This window comes from Sus scrofa, chromosome 4 (genome assembly GCF_054392235.1).
Source record: "Sus scrofa isolate SSC_HxYL_T2T_F1_AM1 chromosome 4, Sscrofa_HxYL_maternal_Yorkshire_Landrace_v2.0, whole genome shotgun sequence".
Lineage (NCBI taxonomy): Eukaryota > Metazoa > Chordata > Mammalia > Artiodactyla > Suidae > Sus > Sus scrofa.
This window is the reverse complement of record NC_139386.1, coordinates 36,989,867-37,014,582: the sequence shown is the minus strand read 5'-3', so window position 1 is coordinate 37,014,582 and position 24,716 is coordinate 36,989,867. Positions and strand designations below refer to the sequence as shown.

Here is a 24,716-nt window from a genome sequence, read left to right as displayed (position 1 = left end):
TTATAGCTACATGGATAGCCTACAACCCTCAAACTCAATGACTCAGTAATATAACAAATTATCCTTTCCTATCCCCCCAAGTCTCTCTGGGTTTCCAGTTTTCATTAATAACGTGCCATTCACAGCACAACCTGACTCCTTCCTCCTCAGTTTCCTCTCCTTCCTTCTCAAATGCAAGACCTATGAACTTAATTCTCTGCAATGAACACGGTGAAATTGACAAGAACAAGCATAAAAATATGAGGATGAAAGAGGGGGTAGCAGTTCTAACCCAAAAAGAAACACGATAAAACTCAGTCTTCTGTCCAGGCTGGGGCAGACCCTTTCCAGGCTGCTGCCTACTTCCTGCTCAAACACGCTTTCTGTACTCCATAAAGCCACAGGATTCCATGTACACTTTTTGTGGTTGTTGAACTATCTGTTCCAGTTTTATTGAGATACAGCTGACACACACACTATAAAAGTTTAAGGTACACAGCACAATGATTTGACTTATATATAGCATGAAATGATTACTGCAAAAAGCTAGCATACACATCATCTCAAAGAAAAACAAAAAAGAAAGCAAGAAAAATATATTTTTCCTTGCAATGAGAACTATTAGGATCTACTCTCTTAATAGCATTCATATATACCTTATAGCAATGGTAACTACATCTGTCATAGTATACATTATAACCCCAGTGCTTATTAATCTCATACCTGGAAGTTTATACCTTTGGACCAATTTCATCCAGTGTTCCCTCCCCACACCCCTCCACCTCCGGTGACCACAAATCTGATATCTCTTCCTATGAGTTTGGGGGTTTTTGCATATGATTTAAATGCATGTCCCACAGGTTCAAGGAGCTACAATTAGGGTAGCCATATGACTTCATTCTGGCTTAAGCCTATTGTCCTGGCAAATTATTAAAAGTTCCCCTCTTATTCACAAAAGAATCTTGGTTTAGATGATAAATTATATGCTCTTCCTATATTGAACTACCACTAGTTAGATAAAAATAAAGTTTCTCTGAAATAAGACTCGTAGAAGTGCTGGACACATAAAGGTAAAAATAAAGGCAGAGGATATGCCTTTCTAAGAAATACACATCTGTCTAATTATCAATCATATGAAATGAACAGCTGTTATCAAAAGCCAAAATCCCAAAGCAAGAATATTTGATTTAGAACTTGGATTGAAGCTTTGCAGACTTCCTTGTTATGAATAAATGCCCTAAATGAATATCTTCATAGAAATTTTAAAATATTTCCCCTCTCTGATTGTACTGAAATGTAGGTATTTGTTTGCCCTTTCACTTTTTTTTTTTTGGGGGGGGGTTTGTTTTCTGCTTACTCACAGTCAGTTTATCAGAACATGGTTCCTTATCACTTAACCAACTTCTCTTTGTTCAGTCCCCACTATGATCAACCAGCATAATCCTTAAGAGCAATATATTCCCTTCACCTTTGATTCTTTACTAGTCTTTTTTCTTTTTTTAAATGACCATGCCCAGGCATGTGGAAGTGCCCAGTCCAAGGATCGAACCCTCACCACAGCAGTGACCTGAGCCACTACGGCGACAACACTGGATCCTTACCTCCACTGTGCCACAAGAGAACTCCTCCAGTCTTAATTTAAGATCACAGAATTGTGGAGCTTCCGCTGTGGCTTGGTGGGTTAAGAACCTGACCAGTATCCATGAAGATATGGGTTTGATCCCTGGCCTCACTCAGTGGGTTAAGGATTCGGTGTTGCTAGAAGCTGTGGCATAGGTCACAGGTGCGGCTCAGATCCGGCGTTGCTGTGGCTGTGGTGTCGGCTGGCAGCTGCAGCTCTGATTCAACCTCTAGCCTGGGAACTTCCATATGCTGTGGGTGTGGCCCTAAAAAAAAAGAAAAACAATTAAAATCACAGAACTGAAAGCATTAGAAAGGGGCTTGAAATTTTGTCCTCACTACAACATCCCACGCCCAGACTGTGCCCTTTTATTGTCTTCCTCGGAGGTGGGGTGCCTGGTCTCTCCCTCTTCCTCACCTCCTCATGTGCTTAAGTGGGTAAGAAGGAGAAAATGGATTTGACTGTCAATCCTTAATTAGGCCACATAGTAAATTTACAGGCCATTCCATTTAACTTATGCCATTAAAATCTGAGAATGTCTTTCTAATATGTGTTCCTAATAAGCCAGAGATAATCTGCCAGTGGATAACCAACACAAGGGATGAAATCATACCTATGAAACAAAACTAAAAGGCCAAACATCACCTTTAAGATCAGTATAAAGATTATGAAAATCATTTTTAAGTTAACATAAATTGACTTTTAAATGGCATATAATGATTATGTTTTATGATAGCTAAGTAACATAGTTTAATGACGAATTAGAAATGTTTACGTATCCTGGGTCATTCGTTTTTTTTGTTTGTTTTTTTTTTTTTACTGGCCACCCAGTCCTTCCTTTCTAGCCACTGAGGACATAACAACATGGTTAATGTTGGAGAAGAGAATGCTCCCTTCATATCCCAGTCAGCTACTCTGATTCACATTAAAGCAGAGATTCACTCACGCACAGCTGTGGCCGACACGATTCCAATTTAAACATTAACCTATGATGCTTTAACAACCCAGCAGGGAAGTTGTGGAGAAAGGATACAAGCACTGCCTGTCTGTGATCAGACTGCCTGGCACTGCACCCAGCATAGCTCAAAACCCATCTCTCCTGGAGACACTCAAAGGTTATGTAATCAGGAAATGCATGATGGGCGGCTTGCCGGGTCCTGCTCTACACCTGTGCCTGTGACTCACTTTCTTGGCATCTGTATCAGAGAGGAGAAAAAAAAAGCAATGCCTTTCTCTTACGGTCTTGAAATTCTGGGAGTTATTCGTGTTTAGCTAGACTCTCAAGACTATGAAGAAAAAAAGATGGAGAATGGGTGTCTTGGAGACAGGAGGAAGAACTGAATTGGAAAATGGAAAGGAGAAACGGATTGGGAGAAATAGAAAAACAGGGAAGAGATTTTGATAAACATGTTGCTATCTAAAGAATAGTTAGGTGACAAACAATATTTAATTGAAATTACTTTTAATACACACTAGCTTGTTGGAATTATAGGAAAAAATGCAAAAACACTTGTTTGCCTCTTTCAAGGAAATCTCAGATGCTTCATGATTTAAAGTTAATAATACAATAGCTTTATTGCACTACATAGGAGATGCTCAGATTAAAATATGATATTTCCCACTGCAATTTATACATTTTCCAATGCTAAGATATTTTCCATGCAAAATTTTAGCACTGCCACTTAACAGCTTTCACGATCATTTCAAAAGTATATGTTATGAACATATTCTTGGATGAAAGTGGATCCCAATCTCCTTTCAAATACATCAAAATGCATTCCAGGCTCATTTTCCCAACATTTTATTGATTCTCGTAGACCCTGGAATGCATTGTATTGATGTTTTATTACTGCATCATAAAGTCTAGATGAACACACCTGAGGAAGGAAAAGTTGGGGTTTATTAAGTTGATTCTTATTTTTAATGGTGTAAAAAGAAAAAAAAAAAAAAGAAGAAGTAGTTTCTACAACTGTCTGTGTTGGATTTTTCTATGTACCAAAGACTAAATGATGAGAGCTATGGCGTTAGATTCTAATTACCATGCTGTAGAAGCACCCAGCAAAGGAGTTCCCGTCATGGTGCAGTGGTTAATGAATCTGACTAGGAACCACGAGGTTGCGGGTTCGGTCCCTGCCCTTGCTCAGTGGGTTAAGGATCTGCCATTGCCGTGAGCTGTGATGTAGGTTGCAGACGCAGCTCGGATCCCACGTTGCTGTGGCTCTGGCGTAGGCTGGTGGCTACAGCTCCGATTTGACCCCTAGCCTGGGAACCTCCATATGCCGCTGGAGTGGCCCAAGAAATGGCAAAAAGACAAAAAAAAAAAAAAAAAAAAAAAAAGAAGTACCCAGCAAAGTATTCTCACTGTGCCAAAGGTAAGCATAGTCTTTGGGAAAGCATCTTTGCCATAAGTAGGGGCGCCATTTGATGAGCTGCAGCTTGACACTCATCTGTGTTCCAATGAAAATAAGAACAATCCCTGTGTAGCCTAAAAAGGCAAAGTCAAGAATAACACCAAATGTTGTAGCACATGTGTTGATTTGTTATGTTACATTTCAGCTGTTAGTTATGTTAATGGAACAGCTTCACATACTTTGTTTTGATGTATTTATTTTAATGATCATGTACATGTATCTTTCTCTGATTGCCTGGAACCAGTGATTGCATGATGTTCTGCTGTCACCACCAGGCCGGGGCTGGAAGTAAGAAAGAGGAATGTAAACCTTCAGCTTGAGAACTGCGGGAGGTAAAATGAATCCTGCAGTACACTAAGTACAAGATGTGTCAAAATCTATATGCTGTGGGATCTTAATTCGAGAGTACAGGACATCTAGCAGAGCAGGTTAATAAAATTAGGGACATTTAAAAAGTGGATTTTCAAAAATCCAGAAATTAGGGGAAAACATTCATGCTTCAGCGTGTGGTGTCATTAGCACGTCCTCTTTTCTTAGACCCATTATTCCACTGTAACAGTAAAAGAAGGAAATGTAATCATGCAAGGCGGCACGAAGAGAGGTATCTTTCACCATCTTCTAGTAATCATCCCACATGCCCACCAAGGGGGTAGAGGAAATGTACAGTTGTCTCCGCTGCTATTTCCTTTCACTTACTGGGAGGTAGCATTAGGGACCTGCCAGATGGACTGACAGTGTGGGATCAACAGAGACCCAGTTGACCCCAGGGAGGAAGAAATATCCCATAAAAACTTACAACACTATTTCATAAACTCAAAGACAAAAGAAAAAAATCTCTGGCTACTGAAATATACAAAGATTTTTCATAAGCTCCCTTTTTCAGTTTGTACTAAACTGTGCAGGCTCTGGAGATTCTGGAGCAGAGATAATATGCTTTTTCAGTAAGTACAAAGGAGGTGCTGATAGGAAGTATCTAAAGGGTAGAAGAGAAGTGGAAAGCTGGAGGGACAGGGTCTCCAGTGATAACTTTCAAGGAACATAAGATTGAGAGGAGCAGAGTGATCGATCCTTCTCTCTGGCCACTAGCTCTTCCTCCCTTTTAAGCTGAAGCCAGTCTGAACTCACTCACAAGAGCTAATTCATGAATCTTCGGGAATTTGGTGAGTAGCTTGTTAAATTCAGTCATCACCCGAAATTAAATTATATATAAACTTACAATGAATTGTATTAAAAACAAAGAAAAGGAATACTCAAAACGCATTCCTTCCTAATGATTTTACTGTTTTATGAGTGTCCAAGCTCTAGTTCTATTGAGCTCTATTGGATCCCTCTGGTGGAAACACCATATAATGGTGAGTGGCTGCACCTTTCTTCCCAACTCGATGTTCAGGAATGCCTCGTTGGCAGCTTGAAATCATCCATGGTGAGAGTATTTATATCCAGAGATCAGCACATGCTACAAATCAGGGCTGCTTCCCCACTGCCCAGAGAGGTGGTTATTCAATACTTACTGTCATACTACTGATTATAAGGCAAATATGCTTCTCTTTTCCTATCATGATTACTAAAGATAGAGAAAGTAGGAAAAAAGCAAATGATATCAACTAATTCAAATATTTGGGAGTTCCCGTCGTGGCGCAGGGGTTAACGAATCCGACTAGGAACCATGAGGTTGGAGGTTCAATCCCTGGCCTTGCTCAGTGGGTTAAGGATCCGGTGTTGCCGCGAGCTGTGGTGTAGGTTGCAGACGCGGCTCGGATCCTACGTTGCTGTGGCTCTGGTGTAGGCCAGAGGCTACAGCTCCGATTTGACCCCTGGCCTGGGAACCTCCATATGCTGCGGGAGGGGCCCAAGAAATGGCAAAAAAAAAAAAAAAAAAAAGTCAAATATTCATTGGAGGCAAAGCCACACCAGAATATACTTAATCATACCAGAATAGACCAACCTATAACAGTTTACTTAAACACTGTTTAACAGGCATCCACTTCTTAAAACACTGCTACAGTAAAGTTGTTTTCAATCATTACAGTCAAACTACAAAAGGAAGGCAAGGAAGTTTTTCTTTGAAATTGTTTACATTCTAAATAGCCTTTATTTAGAAAAGGGCAAAGCTAAGCCTCACACATTAAATTTTACTTCAGCCTGATGAGTAAATGAGAACTGAGGTAATAGTGGGAAAAAGTTCATTAACGTGTCCTCATGAGAAAGTATAAGGAACAGCCATGAAGAAGAAACATTAGAGCATCATGAGAAATAAAATTGGTACTAATGGATCTTGATGCAGCGTCTGGACCCCAAAGAGACCAAGATCACGTCACAGATAATCTTAAACACAACAGAACAGATGTCCGGCTATCACTTAACGACAACCACCACCACCACCAAAACACCGTATGACCGTACTTGAAGGCAAACAGCAAGTAATGTGGGATTTTCTCAGCTGGGCCCAATAATTCCATCCTTGGACTTTATATCAAGAAATGAAATGAAAATGTGCTCCAAAAAGCTAAAGGCAAAGAGTCCCGAGAGAGGTTTATAAAAGGAATGTAAATGCCCTGATATGGGACACTTCTCAGAAATCACAAAATATTTACTTCAGCAAAAAGAGAAGCATGTTTTCCTAACGATTCACAGCTCTAGCAGGCATAGAACATCATTATCGGAGTTCATGTGAGGCAGAAAAAAAGAAAATAACAAGCAAGTTCAAGCAATCCAATGTTTTTTTTTTTTTTTTTCCAAAAGGAGGAAAAAATGATGATTTTTAATGACCTCTCATATCCCACAAGGAGCTCAAAAACATTACTGAGGAGCTATGCCGAGAGGGAATAAATTACAGATGGAGCTTTCCACAAATGGATTTTCATGTGCAGGACCTTGGGGTTTTTCAATTAGGAATCTTAAAGATGGGATCTAGAAATTGCAACATCCTGATCCTGAGAGGCAAACTACTGCAGAGATCAACACAAGATGGAGTTGCACAAAAACGATAATGTGATGACAATCGAACTGAGAATTTCTGGCAATTACTCAGACTCTACTAAGCAGAGCTCAATGCAAAAGAGACCCTAAGAAGATGCCAACAGGATAAAAGAATAAAACAAACTTGAATCATTGTGGACAGAATGAAAAATCAAAAGGGAAAAGACCATGTTAAGTAAAGCCAAAGACAAACCACAAACTCAAGGGACAAAACAGACTAGGCTTAAGGCTGACTGGGGCCACGGCTTGAGGTATTTTAAGCAAAATTGACTAATATATGGTGGAATAAAAAAACAATTAACACAAAACAGAGTTATTACTAAGCAGTTTAGACAACCTAAGGAACAAATAAGAATTTCATTTTTATAATATTTGGAGTCAATTAAAAAACCCTTTAACTGACAAAAGCAAAATATATATTTAAACTAATAGAAGATTTTAACCTCGAATAAAAATAATTTTTGAGAATCAGCAAATAAAGAATAAATAATTCAGTGAGAAAAGCATGCCTATATTAACATATTTGACTTAAAAACCCCTGCCTCACAAAGAAGCTAATTATGCTGGCCACACACAAGAAACTGATGCAGAAAATCAGAGCATCAAGGGATTACTTTGCAATGAGAAAAACAACCATCACACAGGTGACATGTTTACATTCACCAGCATACCACCTTGGAAAGTAAGCCCAAATGTGGCAGGTTGTATGGCGTCAGAATGAGACAAGGTAACTATAATCCCGTGGATGCTCCTTCCTTTCAGATCTATCAGGCTGACCAGATGCTCACAGGAGCCAGCTCAGGGTGGTGCTTCAAGGGTGCAGTCAAGGACTGCCTCTGCAACACTTCCAGTTCTGCAAAGCCCCTGCTCCCTAATGCCTCTCCTGTCAGGAACACCTTTTAGATGTACTGGTACATTCATTACAAGTCTTGAGGCGTGTGCAACCACTCTGTCTCTAGACAACTGGTCATATCCATTCTGAATATTGCAACATCCTGATCCTGATTACACATTGATGGCATAGTTTAAGTTTCAGAAAGCAACCTTATTTTTAAGTTCCTTGAGTGAGGCAGGAGGAGAGAGGAAGATTTCATTGGTACTTCAGCCAAGTTTGTCAAGGGCTCTTTATTAAGAGCAATCTGGGGCTAGAAACGCAGTATGTCTGAAAAGACAGAATGTCCGTCATTGTTGAAGCTGGGGTGATGGCATAGGGGGGCTCGTTAGGCTATTTTATTCAAAAATTTTTCAAAGAAATAAATTTTTTTTAAAGAACTAAAAACACCTGGCTGGCAGTCATACATAAATAATCAATTGTCTATAATGAGGCTTATAATATTTTGCTAAGAATATACACATGCCGATGAATTCATTTTGTCATTCAAAAAATATTACAGCACTGTTTATATGCCAGCTCCCGTTCTGAACATACAAAGTAAGCAAAGCAGACTATCCTAGGGAATCCACAGTCCAGTGGGGGAAAATGGTAAGGGTTACATTTGGTACTTACTATGCACAGAGATACTTTATCAAAGGGGAACATTAGACAAGGTGATAAACAGATACTCTTTGTCTAGCGACAATCAAAAAGCAATGACTTGGAAGTTAAGAGTATTGAGTCTAGAAGCAGACTTAGTTCTAATTTCAAAGTCATTCATCGCTAAATGGCAAGTATTGCCTTAGGAAAGCCTTTAATTTCTCTAAGCCTCAGCTTCCTAATCTAGAAAACAGAGACGATACCAATATTAGAATGGACCAGATGTACATAAAATCATTCGTGTAAAGTGATTTCCACAGAACCTGCCAGAGAGTAAACATTAAATAAAAGAAGGTATAATGATCATTATGGTTTAGAGCAGTTTGGGTGGTGATTTTTTCTGGAAATGAGAGGATTAAAAGAGGCTCTTTCTGGTCCGTAATCCAATAATATTAAGAGCCTCAAGACTGAACATAGGTGAGTGGTACAAACATCAGGAACAGGGGAAACGAATGAATAACTGTAAGCCAGAAAACTGGCTGCTACACGTGTTCTTCCTGCATCCACTTCGCCAGCAAGCACCACAACATGGGATGCATGGCAAGAACCCTGCAGATTCTGAGCTCAGTGATTCACCGCACTTGAGATTCCAAGCCCAGCTGCTACTTGGGACACCATCTCTCTGGTAACAAAAACAAATAACGTAACAAAGCCTGAGTAATAACTGGCCTGGCACTCAGCAACAACCTAATTATGAAGACACTGAAATTTGCCATTAAGCTATAAAGAGGGTACATGATTTTCCACATTTAATCATCACCCCACTCTCACCCCTCACCCATGCCCATTCATCTTTTAAGAAACCCAGCTTGATTCTTAATAGTGCTGCCGTATGAAGAAATAATGATCCCTGTTAATGCACCTGAAAATACAACATCAGCCTAGAGGAGCGTTCAGCTCAGAGCCCTTTAATGAAACTGTCAGGACCACCCTGAAGTATTTAAGTTCTGTAAATGCCAAGTAAAGAGAGGAGCTAAACAATTAAGGTAATGGATGACAGCAAGCAAAGAAAAAACTAAGGTGATTATCAGAAAAATCTTCAACACTGCCCCTCATATGCCATAAATTTTTTTCAAAGGAATCTGTGGTAACACCCAAGTTTTGGTTACATAAAATTAACTCAGACTTCATGGAAAACACTGTCGGGATGCTGCAAAGTTTAAACAGAAAGAGCTACAGTCTCTTCTTTCTCAGTCTTTCTAGGACTCTTTGGAAAAGTTGGCAAAAAAAAAAAAAAAAAAAGCATTTTTTTTTTTTTGTCCATGAGCACACTTTCTCTTATTTTAAATCAAAGTACAGTTGATTTACAGTGTAGTGCCAACTTCTGCTTTATAGCAACGTGACCCAGTCATACATATATATACATTCCTTTTCTTACAGTCTCTGTTGTGTATGTCTGTGAATCTGTTTCTGTTTTGTAGATAGGTTCATCTGTACCATATTTTAGATTCCACATATAAGTAATATCATATGGTATTTGTCTTTCTCTGTCTGACTTCACTTGGTGTGAGAATCTCTAGTTGCATTCAAGTTGCTGAAAATGGCGTTATTTTTTCTTAGTTATGGATGAGTAGTATTCCATTGTCTATATGTACCTCGTCTTCTTAATCTGTTGATAGACATTTAGATTGTTTTCATGCCTTGCCTATTGTGAATAGTGCTGCTGTGAACATAGGGGTACATGTATCTTTTCATTGAATGCTTTGTCAATGTCCAGCCCTTGACCAAGTGTCTCAGGCGGTGCTGTCCCAGGCGGTGGTACTGATGGTCTGTGTGGCTGTCTCTCTGCTTTGCCGTCCCGAGACGGGCTGCTATGCTTTTCTCCAAGGCTTTGAAGCTCCCCTTCTGCCCTGGGTGATCTCCCTGTCAGTTAGGTGGTCTCCCAGGGTGCAGATTCCTTTCTTCTTTCACAGCTCCCCCTCAGAGGTGCTGGTCCTGTCCTGATTCCTTTTTTTCCTCCTTGCTCTCTTTCTTTTTCCTTGTGGTCTACCCAGCTATGTGGAGGGTTTCTTGCCCTTTTCAGAAGGCTGAGGTCTTCTGCCAGTGTTCAGGAGATGTTCTACGTGAACCATTCCACCTACATGCAGCTTTTCTTTTTTTTTTTTTATGTGCTTGTGGGAGAAGGTGAGCTCCATAACCTATTCCTTCACCATCTTGATCATGCCTCAAGAGCACATCCTTGAACCTTGATAACACCTGGGTGGTAAGACCTGTGTGTGCTTAGTTCCCCAAAGTGTTCCCGGCATGGATCAGAGCCTTGTGTGTCCTAGATATGTGTGGCAATCAATATCAGTAAAGCTTTTAGGCTAGGAAAAATGTGCATGTAATTGCTGGTCTAAGTGCTATCCAGTTGACAGTAATTTCTTCTTTCTACAGTAATAGAAAACAAAGCAGGAGCAAAGGGGCCAAATACATGGGCACTCTAGTAAGCCCCTCAGGTAGGACACAACCTGGTGTGAACTTCATTTGGATCCACACTATGCCTAAGATCACCTAATGGAAAATTTATTTGGAGCCAAAGGGGATGAGAAGGATAGCAATAAATAACTGCTGAATGAATATATTAATGAATTTGGCATTATTATTATTTGCAATGTATGGTTTCTTAAAAACACCAATGCATGGCATAGGTCTGATGACATTAACGGACTTTTTTTGTTTCCTTTCTTAATTTTGCAAACTTAAAAGAAAACCATTACAGATAGATCTTGGGCAGACAGGAGTAGTCACTTAGACTGACTTATTTGCCATGGGCCCCATCAACTGATTTCTTTGAAGGAATGTGAATCTTCAAATTCTTGTCTTCCTTCCCTATTAACCAGGTAATTGATAGAAACTTAAGTAAAGACTAATAATAATAATATCTAGTTATTCCGTAGAGTGTTCTACATTAAACTACAACATATTTGCACCCCATTATCTTATGTAGTCCTTACAAAGTCCTCTGAGGTAACATAATGAACTTTTTTTTTTTTTTTGTCTTTTTAGGGCCGCACCTGCAGCATATGGAGGTTTCCAGGTGAGGGGTCAAATCAGAGCTGTAGCCACTGGCCTACACCACAGCCACAGCCATGTGGGACCTGAGCCACATCTGCAATCTACACCACAGCTCATGGCAGTGCCGTATCTGAGCTGTATCTACAACCTACACCACAGCCCACAGCCATGTCAGATCCTTAACCCACTGAACAAGGCCAGGGATCAAATCTATGTCCTCATGGATGCTAGTCAGATTCACTTCCGCTGAGCCACAATGGGAACTCCTGAACTTTTATACATAGAGCAGAGAAGGCAAAGTTCTGCACCTCAAGTTTGAGCCTAATTTTGTTCCCAGCTATGAAACCTTAACAAGGATAATATTTCAGAACTCTAACTTATTTTTTATTTTTATCTATAAAAAAATGGAATAAAAATATCTCACATGCTCACTATGTGTATTAAATTAGAAAATATATGACCACTTCTTGCAAAGACTCCCCTTATTGGTACACTGGCAGGCTAGATTACTTGCAAATCTTTCCTCTATAAATTTCCCAGAAATATGGGATAAAGTATAACCAATGTCCTCTTAAATGCATGGCCGAGATAGTAAGGAAAATCACCAGGGGTCAAAATTAAGTATACCGAAAGCCAGGGTGCTAAGCATGAGCTGATGATGAGACTACCATGGGTAACTCAAAGATGTCGTTTTAAGGGCCACAGGGCATAGGAGACAAGGCCTTGGACCCTCACAAAGTGAAAAAGTGACAGTGAGACCCATATATACACCATGGTCCTGGAAGAGGGACACACAAGGTGGAATGTAGAGTGGGAAAAAATGTACATATGTACACCTACCAAACCCAGGAAACAAAAAAGAAGCTCACTTATCTTGGCCTATACTCTGCGTAAAAGAAAAATGTATCTCCTGCGGATTCACTATCATGAGAGTTTACTATCATTTGGGTTTGGTTTTTAAGATTACACTTGGCAAATGAGGACACTCCAAGATGAGAAATCAGCACTACAAATGTGCTTAGCACAAGCACGACAGATAAAAAACCTCACTACAGAGTTCATAATTCCAAATTACTACACACAAGGAAAGAAACCCCCATATCAGCAGCGATAATAAATAGCAGAATTAGTTCTCCCAGGAACTACAAATCATAGAATTACCAGATACCATAGCAGCCAGACTCTAGGGTGGCCACATGAACACAGTGTCTCCTAGTGTTCATTCCCTTTCATAACCCTCTCCTTCTAAGTGTGGGCATAATGCATGGCTTGCTTGTAACTAATAGAATACAGCAACAGTGATGAGATTTCCGTGATCTAGTGTATGCAATTACGAACATACAATGGTAATGCCAGTCTTACGAAGACACTTTCTCCCTAGCTGGTCTTGGAGAAGCAAGCTGCCATGTGGAGAGGGCCATGTGGCACAAAGCTGAGGGGGCTGCTAGCTGAATGCCAACAAAAAACTGAGTTCTTATCCAGGTGGTCTGCAAGGAACTGAAGGCTGCTAACAACTGCGTGAGTGCTGAGGCAGATCCTTCCCCAGTTAAGCCCCAAATGAGAAACCAGCCCTGGCAAAAATCCTGACTTACACCCTTGTGGAGGACCCACCAAAGTTGTGCCCAGACTCTTTATCTGTATAAACTGTGAAGTACTAAATGTATATTGTTTAAGCCACAAAGTTATGATAATGCTCTATACAGCATCAGATAACTAACACTGCTATAGACTGTGATATGTTTAAAATGCTTAAAGAAAGAAAAAAACATAAAAACATAAAGAAAAGAAAAAACCCCAGGAAGACTTGAAAAACACAAGTAGAATGTCGAATAGTTAAAAAAAAAAAAGTAATTCCTTAAATGATTTAACTCAATGGATGAGACAGAAATCTGATGAAGAAATAATATATGAACTGGAAAGTAGATCAAAGAAAACTGATCTATTTCAGTTTATAACATATAACACAGATATTATAAGACAGAAAAACACGAGATACTAAGAGAAATAAAGGACAGACTGAAAAATACCAACACTGATCAGAGAATCCAGAATGATAGAATACAGAAAAGGGAAGTAGAAACACTCAAAGAAATAATGACTGAAGACTTTCCAGAACTGATGAAAAATATGATTCCTCAGATTCTAGAAGCAGTTTAGGCCCAAGAAAGATAACTTTAGTAAATACCATTTAGGTGACATATAGAACCCAAAGTCAAAGGGAAGATTATAAAAGTCAACAGTGAGATAAAAACCTCCTCCCTCAAAGGAATGAGGGCAGACTCTTCAATAATAGCAATAGAAATCAGAAGACAGTAAAATAATATCTGTAAAGTGCTGAGAGAAAATTGTCCACCTAGAATTCTATATTCATCTAAATGATCAGTGAGAGAATAGAAGACATTTTCAAACAAACATAGCAGAGAGATTCTTACCACTAGTAAATCCTACTGAAAGATAATCTTCAGGAGTTGCCACCATGGCTCAGTGGTTAACAAACCTGACTAGCATCCATGACGATGCAAGTTCAATCCCTGGTCTTGCTCAGTGGGTTAAAGATCCGTGTTGCTGTGAGGTGTGGTGTAGGTTGCAGATGCGGCTCGGATCCTGTGCTGCTGTGCCTGTGGTGTAGGCCAGCGGCTAAAGCTCCAGTTGGACCCTAGCCTGGGAACCTCCATATGCCGTGGGTGTGGCCCTAAAAAGACAAAAGGACAAAGAAAAAAAAAAAAGATAATCTTCAGAAATCAAACCCAAAGGAAGGAATGTGATGCAAAAAAGCAGTGGTAAGCAGAAATCAGAGTGTGATTAAATCTACAGAATACTGACAGTAATAAAAAAAAAATAGTGAAGCCTGCTTGGTGGGTATAAAACAAAATTTAAAATGCCATACAAAATGATATGCAAAATGAGCAAGGTGGCATGAAATTCTAAGATCCCTGAATTGCTTAAGAGGAGGAGAAAAGGTAATGATTATTATAGACTTGGTTAATTTCAGCGTGCATGTTAAAACTGTAAGGGTGAGAACAGAAAGAAAATATGTAATTTCCAAACCTGTAGAAGGAAGTAAAATGTAAAGCACTATTACTACTCACATTTTATAGAACATGAAACTGAGGTTTATTAAAATGAGAACTGACCAAGTTTACTGACCTAATAACTAACATAGTATGACATAATTCAGATCTTTCAACTCTAAGATCTGTGATTTTTTTTTTCCATCAATGTCATATAGCCTCTGATCTGGGCGATACATTAAAACAAAACTGTGTGTGGTATTACACTGTGTTGTTGTATTATACTGTGTTATAATAACCCATAATGGAAAAGATTCTAAAAATAATATGCATGAATATATAAAAAACACTTTGATGTACACCTGAAACACTGTAAATCAACCATAGTTCAATTTAAAAAAGTGTTACCCTGATGGTCAATTCAATAAGGCAAAAATCTCACATTTCTGCAAAAATATCTTCATATTAGGTGGTTCTTTGCAGTAAAAATGCTGTGGATTTACCTATCAGTCCTCTTATTCCTTATTTTGCTTCATTCTTATCTACCCCCTGTATGTACTAATTCCTACATTCTCCATCTAATTTTTCTCCCAGGCTCTAATTTTTACCGTTTTTTTCTCTCTTCCTCCTTCTCATTGATTCTTTCATTTTGAACACATTTCTGTTTATGTGTAAACAGGTATGATGCTTATGCATCAAGCATATTTACTAATTTCTTTAAAATCTTAATGTATATGCTATGGAAAGTGGTAAATTCTAACTGCATCGTTTGGGAGGATATATTTTGTCTGAAAGATTTCTACAAAGATGGAAAAAGTTACAAAAGACAGCAGTACCTAGATCTGCTTCATTTTATTGTAGTGCTCTATCGCTGAAGCAAGTACGTAATGTTAAAAAAAGCTACAGGACCACTGTGGCAGCAGTCTAGGCTCCATGTCTCAGCAGTGAGAGATGGTCCCTTAATTAGTTGTTCCTAGAATCAAAGACTGTATCCCCACACCATGGTGATGACTCCCTTCCTCCATGCCAAACCCATTTCATTTGGTTCCTAACTGTACTATTCTATCTTGAGGCTATGCAACAAAATCTTCAGGATATACCCAAGACTGTAATTTCAAATGTCTGCACCACAGTCAGTCTTGCTAACTCAATGTCGCTGACCTCCTATCTAGTCTGCCCACAGATATTTCTGCAATATTTCTTGAAATAATAAAACTTCGAGGTGTAATTTGCCCACCAACATACAGACAAGCATGTGAGTCATTTGTAACCCATTCCTGGTCTCCTATCACCCAGCTTGTCAGACGTATAAAAACAGTAAAAAAATCAAGTTCATAGCACTTTAACAAAGTATCAGCTGATTAAATTCTGCCTTTGGCATGATCAATCCAAAGATCTATATTGTAAATGTAACTTTGAAGGAAGTCATACAGCATTTCTATTGTAAACAAATGAACAGTATTTCATAAAGTAACCATAGACCAAAAAGCAAGAAAGTTTAAAAAAAATCACATGATTTGCTCCTTTTATCTCCTCCTATTCACCTCAAAACAAATGTCTCCATCACTCCCCTCTCTACTCTCCAAAGGAAAACCTAGGAAAGGATAAAAATGTTTATATGCCTCACTCTCCCAGACTTAAGACAGTCCTACAAAGCTATAGTAATCAAGACAGTGTGGTACTGAAACAAAAACAAACATACGGATCAATGGAACATAAGAGAGAGTCCAGAAATAACCCCAGACACCTCTGGTCAATTAATCTTCAACAAAGGAGGCAAGAATATAAAACGGGAAAAAGACAGTCTCTTCAGCAAGTGGAGCTGGGAAAACTGGACAGCTGACTGTCTTGGCTATTGGAAACAGTGCTGCTATTCACACCCTCACATCAGCAGAAAAATAAACTCAAAGTGTCTTAAAGACTTAAACATAAGACCGGATACCATAAAACTCCTAGAGGAGAACACAGACAAATCATTCTCTGACATAAACCATCAAATATTTTCTTAGGTCAGTTTCTGAAGGCAATAGAAGTAAAAATAAAAATAAACAAGTGGGACCTATTCAAATTTACAAGATTTTGCACAGCAAAGGAAACTATTAAAAAATGAGAAGACAACCTATGGAATGGGAGAAAATATTTGTAAACAATACAACCGACAAGGGCTTAATATCCAAAATACACAAACAATTCATACAACTCAACACCATCAAAAAGCTAACAACCCAATGGAAAAATAGGCAGAAGACCCAAACAGACATTTTTCCAAAGAAGAAATATGGATGGCCAGTAGGCATGTGAAAAGAGTCTCAGGATCACTAATTATTAGAGAATGCAAATCAAAGCTACAATGAGATACCACTTCACATCAGTCAGAATGGCCATCATTAACAAGTCCATAAATAACAAATGCTGGAGAGGGTATGGCGAAAAGGGGACTCTCTTATATTCTTAGTGGGGATGTAAATTAGTACAACCACTATGGAAAACAGTATGGAGGTTCCTCAGAAAACTAATATTCAATGTGATCCAGCAACCCCACTCCTGGGCATACATCTAGGCAAAACTATAATTCAAAAAGATAGATGCACCCTCCCCCGTATGTTCATAGCAACACTATTCACAATAGGCAAGACATGGGAATAATCTAAATGTCCATCAACAGATGAATGGAAAAAGGTGGTATGGTACGTGTATATAATGGAATACAACTCAGCCATAAAAAAGAAAAATAATGCCATTTGCAGCAACATGGATGCAAGTAGAGATTCTTATACTAAGTAAAATAAGTCAGAAAGAGAAGAACAAATACTATATGATATAACCTATATGTGGAATCTAAAATATGGCACAAATGAGCCCATCTACAAAACCGAAACAGATTCACAGACATAGACAACAGACTTGTGGCTGCCAAGGGAGGTGGGGAGGGAGTGGGATAGACTAAGAGTTTGGATGAGCGATGAGATCCTACTGTTACACATTAAGAATGGATGAGCGATGAGATCCTACTGTAGAGGGAACTATATCAAATCTCCTGGGATAGACCATGATGGAAGATAAGAAAAGGAATGTATATATCATATGTATGATTGGGTCATATTGCTGTACAGCAGAAATTGGCATGACATTGTAAATCAATTATACTTTAATAAAAAAATAAATTACAAAAGTTTGTAGGCCTTGATCATCACAAAACAGAATGATCAATCTCTGAATAACCAAGACTTGACTGTATCCTGTTTCACAATCATTAATAGCTGGTTGAGTAACACCGTTACGAAGACTTAATGTCTCCCAGGCTCAAACAGAATTTCTGCTTTTACAAGTGCATGGAAATACAATGATTATGACAACAACAACAAAAGACTATTGAGCTGCTGAAGATCTTAGAAGGAGCAAGCTTTGCAGCAGTGGAAACATAATAAAAATCACAGATGATGCTCCCGCAGAGAGAGGCAATCAGTTAGGGGGAGGAGGAGAAGTAAAGAACTACAGGTAAAGGATTAATAAGCAGAAGAGCCAATTGTGTGGTCTCAGAAAATGCTACTGGCAAATTAGAGATACCATTTCATGATTTCATGGAGTCCGATCAAGGAAGTCCTTATTCTTACGGTAAAAAGTACAAAACTCTGTCAGGTGATTTACAAAATATAGTTACCGATGCCAGCGTCAAGGTGGTGGAAATAATAACAAATACCCAGTCGTACTCTCTGATGTCCTATACAAGATTATAAGATAATAAACAATATGACAAAACCAATCTCCTCAGCATTGTTCAGGGGAAGGTCCGCTGGAATGACTATCATTTGAGATTATAAGATCCACTTAAGTGGTCAACAGATAGAGAAGTGATTAGCAATTTTCTAGGCTTCATGACCTCTCTGCATAAAAGATCGAGAGAGCCTAAGAAGAAAAAACTGAAAAGATAAGTTAGCTTAAGTTATAATTCTATTCCCTTTCCTTCTCCCCTCAAAAACTGACTACTCTGTCTTTCTTTTTGCAAAGACTCCTGTTTTCCCCCCTCTAATTTGCCTTGGCAAGGTCTTAAGGGGTTCTTTTCTCCAGTTCTAAGCATCTGTCTTACACGGCGTGTAGTACAGAAGCCCAGGCAATGACACCATGCCTACACCACGTGGAGTCAGTCAACATTCTTTCCCCCTCTTTCGACAGGCCGACAGCCTAGTATCTCCAACAGCTGGTTCTGCAGGAAGCTCAGAGAACAGCTTTGGTCAAGGCCTCGGCTCCCAATCACTTCAATGATTCAGAATCCTCTCTCAAGGTTCTCTTTTAAATCAGACACAACAAACCAATAAGTCATAAATTAGAAAAAAGAAAAAAAAAAAGACAGGATGTCCTTTATTGGAAGAAACAATTAATCCGCAGCAAAGAAAACATAAGGCAAACCAAATAAAATAGATAAAAACTGAGAACTCACAAAGCCGATTATAAAACAATACTCTGCTGACATTTAAATAAAGAAAGTCAATGGCAGCAATTTAACGGCTGCCTTGCAGCCCACATTCCTAGATGTCTCTTGGTCGGGGCTGGACACAGCTTATCATTTCTCTATGTACTTAAAGCTTCACATTGATCTAACATTATTTACTACTTACTTGGGCTTGTTTGCATACTTTAAAAGGGTGAAGTGTTTCTTGGTAGAAAAGCTGATGATAAGCTTGTAGGTCAAACCAAAAGTACACACTGTTCTTCCACAACTGCAGATGGAAAAGTACATAAATTAGTACCACCCAATTAGTAAAGCTCTACAAAGCTCTAATTAATTTCAAATAAAAATAATTGTTTAGCTCCTTGGTGTTACTATAAATCAGGTTCAATTTAAGATGGTTTTAATTTTCTATCACACACTGGCAACATACAAAATATTTCTTGGTATTGTCACTAGAACATTATATTTTTGCATATATTTCTCACATAACTGGTCATTAAAAGAGTAAGTGTTCTAGTTAATGTTTAAAAAGTAATCACACATTTCTGGCATGAAACCAAAATCTGAAGGTATTTTGATATATATGGGCAAATGTACAATATACCAGAAGCAAATACTACTCTAATAATTGAGCCAGTGGAATACTTTTCATCTGAGCAAAATGAAGACTGTGACCACAAGCAAACATACAAACAAAAAAACCTGGATATAAGCTTGTCACTATTTGTTGCAATTGTAATTATTAGAATTATTAAAAATAAAAATTAAAAGTGATAGAAATTTCAGCTTGAATTTAATATACACTGCACTGAAACAAAGTTATGTGAAAGTAAACTATAGTTAAAAATGCAAGTCAATCCTTGTCTGACTATATTTTACTTTTATTTGTAATTTTAGTAGGATAATGAACCAAAAAGAATTATAATTAAGATATTTAAAGTTTTACTAAATATAGTATGAAGTTTCTTATCAGAGGAGACAGGAATTTTAACATGAAATATATTACTTAGCGTTAAATTTTTTAAGCCTCTCATTTAAAAATGAAATATAAATTTAGATTTAAAATAATTATCTTCTACCTTGTTCCCTGAGTTCTCACAGAATTTAGTAAAGAAGAATCCAGCTCTATTTTCTACATACAGGGATTGCAACAAATTTTCCATGTCAAATCCTCCCAAGGCACCATCTGCCATTGTTTTAATCTAGATAACAAAACAGAAGGACATTATCTACCCAGAAACATTGTCATTTTTATGGCTTTGTACAACAACAGGGTTTCATAAACTCTGCCAGGCTGTCATTTCCCCACTGGACTATTTTATTTTATTTTTGTACCATATATGTAATTAATGCAGTATGTTTGCATCTGACTGTCGCAAAAGATTCGTTTATGGAGCCAACAATAGCAGCAGAGTTCATTCTATTATAAAACCAATCTGATTTCAAACAATGTTAAACTGACTTCCAACCTCAACTATTTTCACATTTCAGGCACAGTGATACCATTTTAGGAGTCTTCCAAATCTCCGCTGGTGGCCTCTTTCCTACATATTTACTGTTATTTTAGCCTTGAGTTGCTGCTATAATAGCTACAAGAGAGTTATAAAAAGAAATATCTTCAAGGTCTCTTAGTGCTGCTCATTAACTGTCCTTATGGGGTCCCTCTTTGGACAGTCTTCATACAGGTCATGGCCTTCAGAGTGTAAATGGCAGTCTAAGTTCTCGTAAAACCTTGGTATTTATGGGCTTCTCTGCCAACGGTGCTGGCAAGCCTAACACCATTCCTGAACATCAGAAAGCTGGGTATTTCTCCAAGCACAAGAGTAACTCTAGAATAAGAAAGGGCATCCACTATTCACATGAACCCTTTGCTTTTTGTTGTGAGGAACTCAGACTTCTTTGTAATCTTAAGATAACTGTGGCGTAGACAATTTAAGGTTTAAGTCAGGTTCTTGCTCTTTGTCAGTGTCTCTCTGCCTCTCCCTTTTATCCCCACTACTGAACAAATTCTGAGATGAAAATTTAATGTTTTTAGTGTTTAACTACTGGCATTCCAAAATCAAAAAATCATTATTTAGGTAAGAAAACATATTAATTAGAAGAAAAGGAGAATTGTTTGCTTAGAATAAAATAAATGGTACAAAATTATATCTAAATGTTCAGACTACCAAGGTTTCTACCTCAAGTTAATTGTTAGAGAAGGAAATTTTCATTTAAAATGGGTGTACTAAATCCACACTATCAAGGTAGCCACACCCTGGAAATACTGCTAGTAGCTTTCTAAAACTTCTAAGCTTCCAAAATAGAATATCAAACATTATTTTTATCAACTGTTAAACATTTTAAAAAAATCCTAGAGGGTCATATTTTCTGTCTTAGGTGTGATGATAGCAAAACCAGAGAACATAGATGCTTATGAAAATAGTAACCAATGGAGTTTACAGCAACATGGTACCATCACAGAAAACAAAGTTTTCATATAAAAATTCTTATGCAAGGAAAAAATATTTTTTGTTTAGTAAATTAAAAATTATTATGGTAAATCAATAAAAATTCTCTTAAATCTGGGGAGATTAATTAGGTCAAGGAAGAATCAGATTAATCAGTCCTCAAAATACTTACCAAAGGTTCTTCTGTGTAAGTATATCTTCTATCCAGCTGGGGCTTCAGACATTCAGAAATGTCAGTAAAAGATGTTAAATGAATAACTTTGCTGCTTTCTGACATGTGCCTTGACCTAATAAATTACATGGATAAGAAGTAACTGATCAACAAATACTTTGAGCACCTTCAGTATACCTGGCACTATAACTTAGGGGTGCTTCTAAGCATTGTTGAGGGAATTAGGAAAAAAAAAAAGTATAAGCATCAGGTCCATCCCTCAAGAAGTAGTTGAGAAAATGAAGTATAGTCAAACAGAAAGACAGCTCTCAATAAAATAACTGCTTGATGAATGAATCTGAAAATATATTATAGATAGCAAATGACTGGAATGAGTAATAAAACTGTGGATGTATAAGAATGAGTTCCTTTGAATTATATTAGTAATTTAAGAAATGAGATTTTTTCCTGAATAATGGATGGGAGGTATATTTTGTGTGGGTATGTGTTTAGAATGGTTCCTCAGATGGGGAGAATAGAGAACAATACATGAAGGAGGGCAATTGTTTAAAAGGCAGCAAGTTGGAGTTTCCATCGTGGCGCAGTGGTTAACAAATCCGACTAGAAACCACGAGGTTGTGGGTTTGATCCCTGGCCTTGCTCAGTGGGTTAAGGATCTGGCGTTGCCGTGAGCTGTGGTGTAGATTGCAGACGTGGCTCAGATCCGGCGTTGCTGTGGCTATGGTGTAGGCCGGTGGCTATGGCTCCAATTCAACTCCTAGCCTGGGAATCTCCATATGCCTCAGGAGCGGCCCTAGAAAAGGCAAAAAGACAAAAAAAAAAAAAAAAAAAAAAAAAAAAGGCAGCAAGTTAATTTTCTTAGAGCAAGAGGACACTAACAGCTAAACTACATACCAAACACTCTGCCAAATATAATTCATACTATCATATTTAATCCTCAAAACAGGTGGGATTCATAAGGGCTTATATATGGTAGTTTAAGATGAGATAATGGAAGACTTTAGAGTTAGACTAATGACTTTGGACATTATCTTTTTACATTTTCTTATCCAGCTCCCTCTCCCACGGTCCACTGCAATTATTCTAAACCTCATTTTCCAGCTCCATAAAACATGCCCGTTTCAACTCACCAAACTACCTCCACTCTAAGGCACCAACAGATCGCTTTGCAGGCTCTTCTCAGACAAAATGTAGGGGCAATATGCTTCAGTTTCCCCTCCCCCATGGAGCAGACACTATTGAATGACTGGCTAACTCAACACCCACTGAGTGACATGTGACATGTTTCTACAACCAGCACCACGGAAATAATAAAAAATAAAAATAAACCCTGAAATATTCAGTTATCAAGACTCTTTTCAGTGAGGGGCATCTGTATAACAAGAGTTGTGACTAACGAGATTTTAAAAGTAAGTCTGCTGGGGAGATTCGATGAAAGCTTGCTTTTCTGACCAAAGAGAGCAGATTAATGGATACTTCCCCTCCTCCTTCTTTATGATTTGAAAGCCTGATGTCAGGACTTTTAACATCACTGACTATAAAGACATAGCCAAGAGCATTATAGAGAGTCTAGGCCTTAATACTTATGATCTGGTGAACCAATACTGGCAGTTGGCTACACTCAGATTTCTTGTTCTTTGAAAAAAATAAGCCAAATTTGTCTAAGCCATTGTTAACCAAGTTTTCTGTTATTTTCACTTGAAAATATTTACAATTTATCTATCAACAAACGTATTCACCTATACCCACCCTTATTGCCTTCCATCCTATCTCAGGAAGAAGTTTCCTGTCTCCCGTCCAAGGTAACCTCACTGCCTTGCTTCTTGAACCCTTCCCTCTAGTCTCCTTTGAAAATAGAGACCTTCCTTCTCTGTTACATGTAACTTCAACTTCTCCCTTTCCACTTTATCCTACTCTAAGCATATCAACAGGATGAAGTCTTAACCACCTTAAACATACCCTTCCCCTTTATAGAAAACCATCAAATTACAAAGGAAGAAAGCAGGAGAAGAAGACATGAACAAAGGAATTATAAGAAATCCTCAAAACAAGTAATAAAATTGCAGTAAGTCCACACATTATGAAAAGTTACTTAAAATGTAAATAGGCTATATTTTCTAATTAAAACATATGAAGTGGCTGAATGGATAAAAAAAATACAAAACATATATGCTGCCTCTAAAATACTCACTTTAAATGTAAGGACATACACAAACTGAAAGTAAAGGATGGAAAAAAGATCCATGCAAATGAAAACCAAAAGAAAGCTGATATACTTATGTCAGACAAAATGGCCTTAAGACAAACACTGTAATAAGAGACAAGAGACTGTAATAAGATACAAAAACGGTCATTATACAATGACACTGGGTCAATCCAACTGAGAATGAAACATTTGTAAATTTTTATGCACCCAATAAAGAAGCACCTACATATATAAAGCAAATTAACAGAACTAAAAAAAGATAGTCACATAATAAGAGTAAGGAACTTTGATACCCTACTTTAATCAATGGATATATCACCAAGACTGTAAATAAATAGGAAACACTGGCCTTAAATGACACATTAGACAAGGTGGACGTAACAGACATTTGTAGAACATTCCATCAAAAGCAAAAGAATACAAACTTGTCTCAAGTGCACATGGAACATTCTTCAAAATAAATCATATTAGCTCATAAAACAAGTCAATAAATTTAATAAGATTAAACTAACCATCTTTTCTGACCATAATGGTATGAAACTAAAAATCCATTACAAAAGAAAATTGGAAAACTCACAAACATATATAGATTAAACACCTGCTACTGAACAACCAATGGGTAAAGTAAGAAATCAAAAGAAAACTCAAAAAGTATCTTCAAACAAATGAAAATGGACATAAAAAAATACCAAAAACAGATAGGATAATGCAATAGCAGTCTAAGAGGGAAGTTCATTGGATTAAATCCCTACCTCGAAAAAATAAGAAAAATCTCAAATAACCTAACTTCAGGGAAAAAAAGAACAAACAAAGGCTAAACTCAGAAGAAAGGAAATAAAAACAATTAGCTCAAAAATATGATCATTGTACAACTATAAATGTAATAAAAATTCATTGAGTAATTTA

General features: G+C 37.8%; 1 protein-coding gene across 1 annotated transcript in view; it reads right to left on the bottom strand.

Annotated features, from left to right (window-relative positions):
• The window catches only part of RGS22 (regulator of G protein signaling 22), a 160,534-nt gene that overhangs the window by 50,848 nt on the left and 84,970 nt on the right, over positions 1-24,716 (bottom strand). The window contains exons 13-15 of the mRNA XM_085020961.1: positions 21,605-21,719; positions 20,062-20,184; positions 19,149-19,250 (exon numbers count right to left, since the gene is read on the bottom strand). Coding sequence (XP_084877087.1) covers positions 19,149-19,250; positions 20,062-20,184; positions 21,605-21,719 — 340 coding nt within the window. The remainder of the gene's footprint in view (positions 1-19,148; positions 19,251-20,061; positions 20,185-21,604; positions 21,720-24,716) is intronic.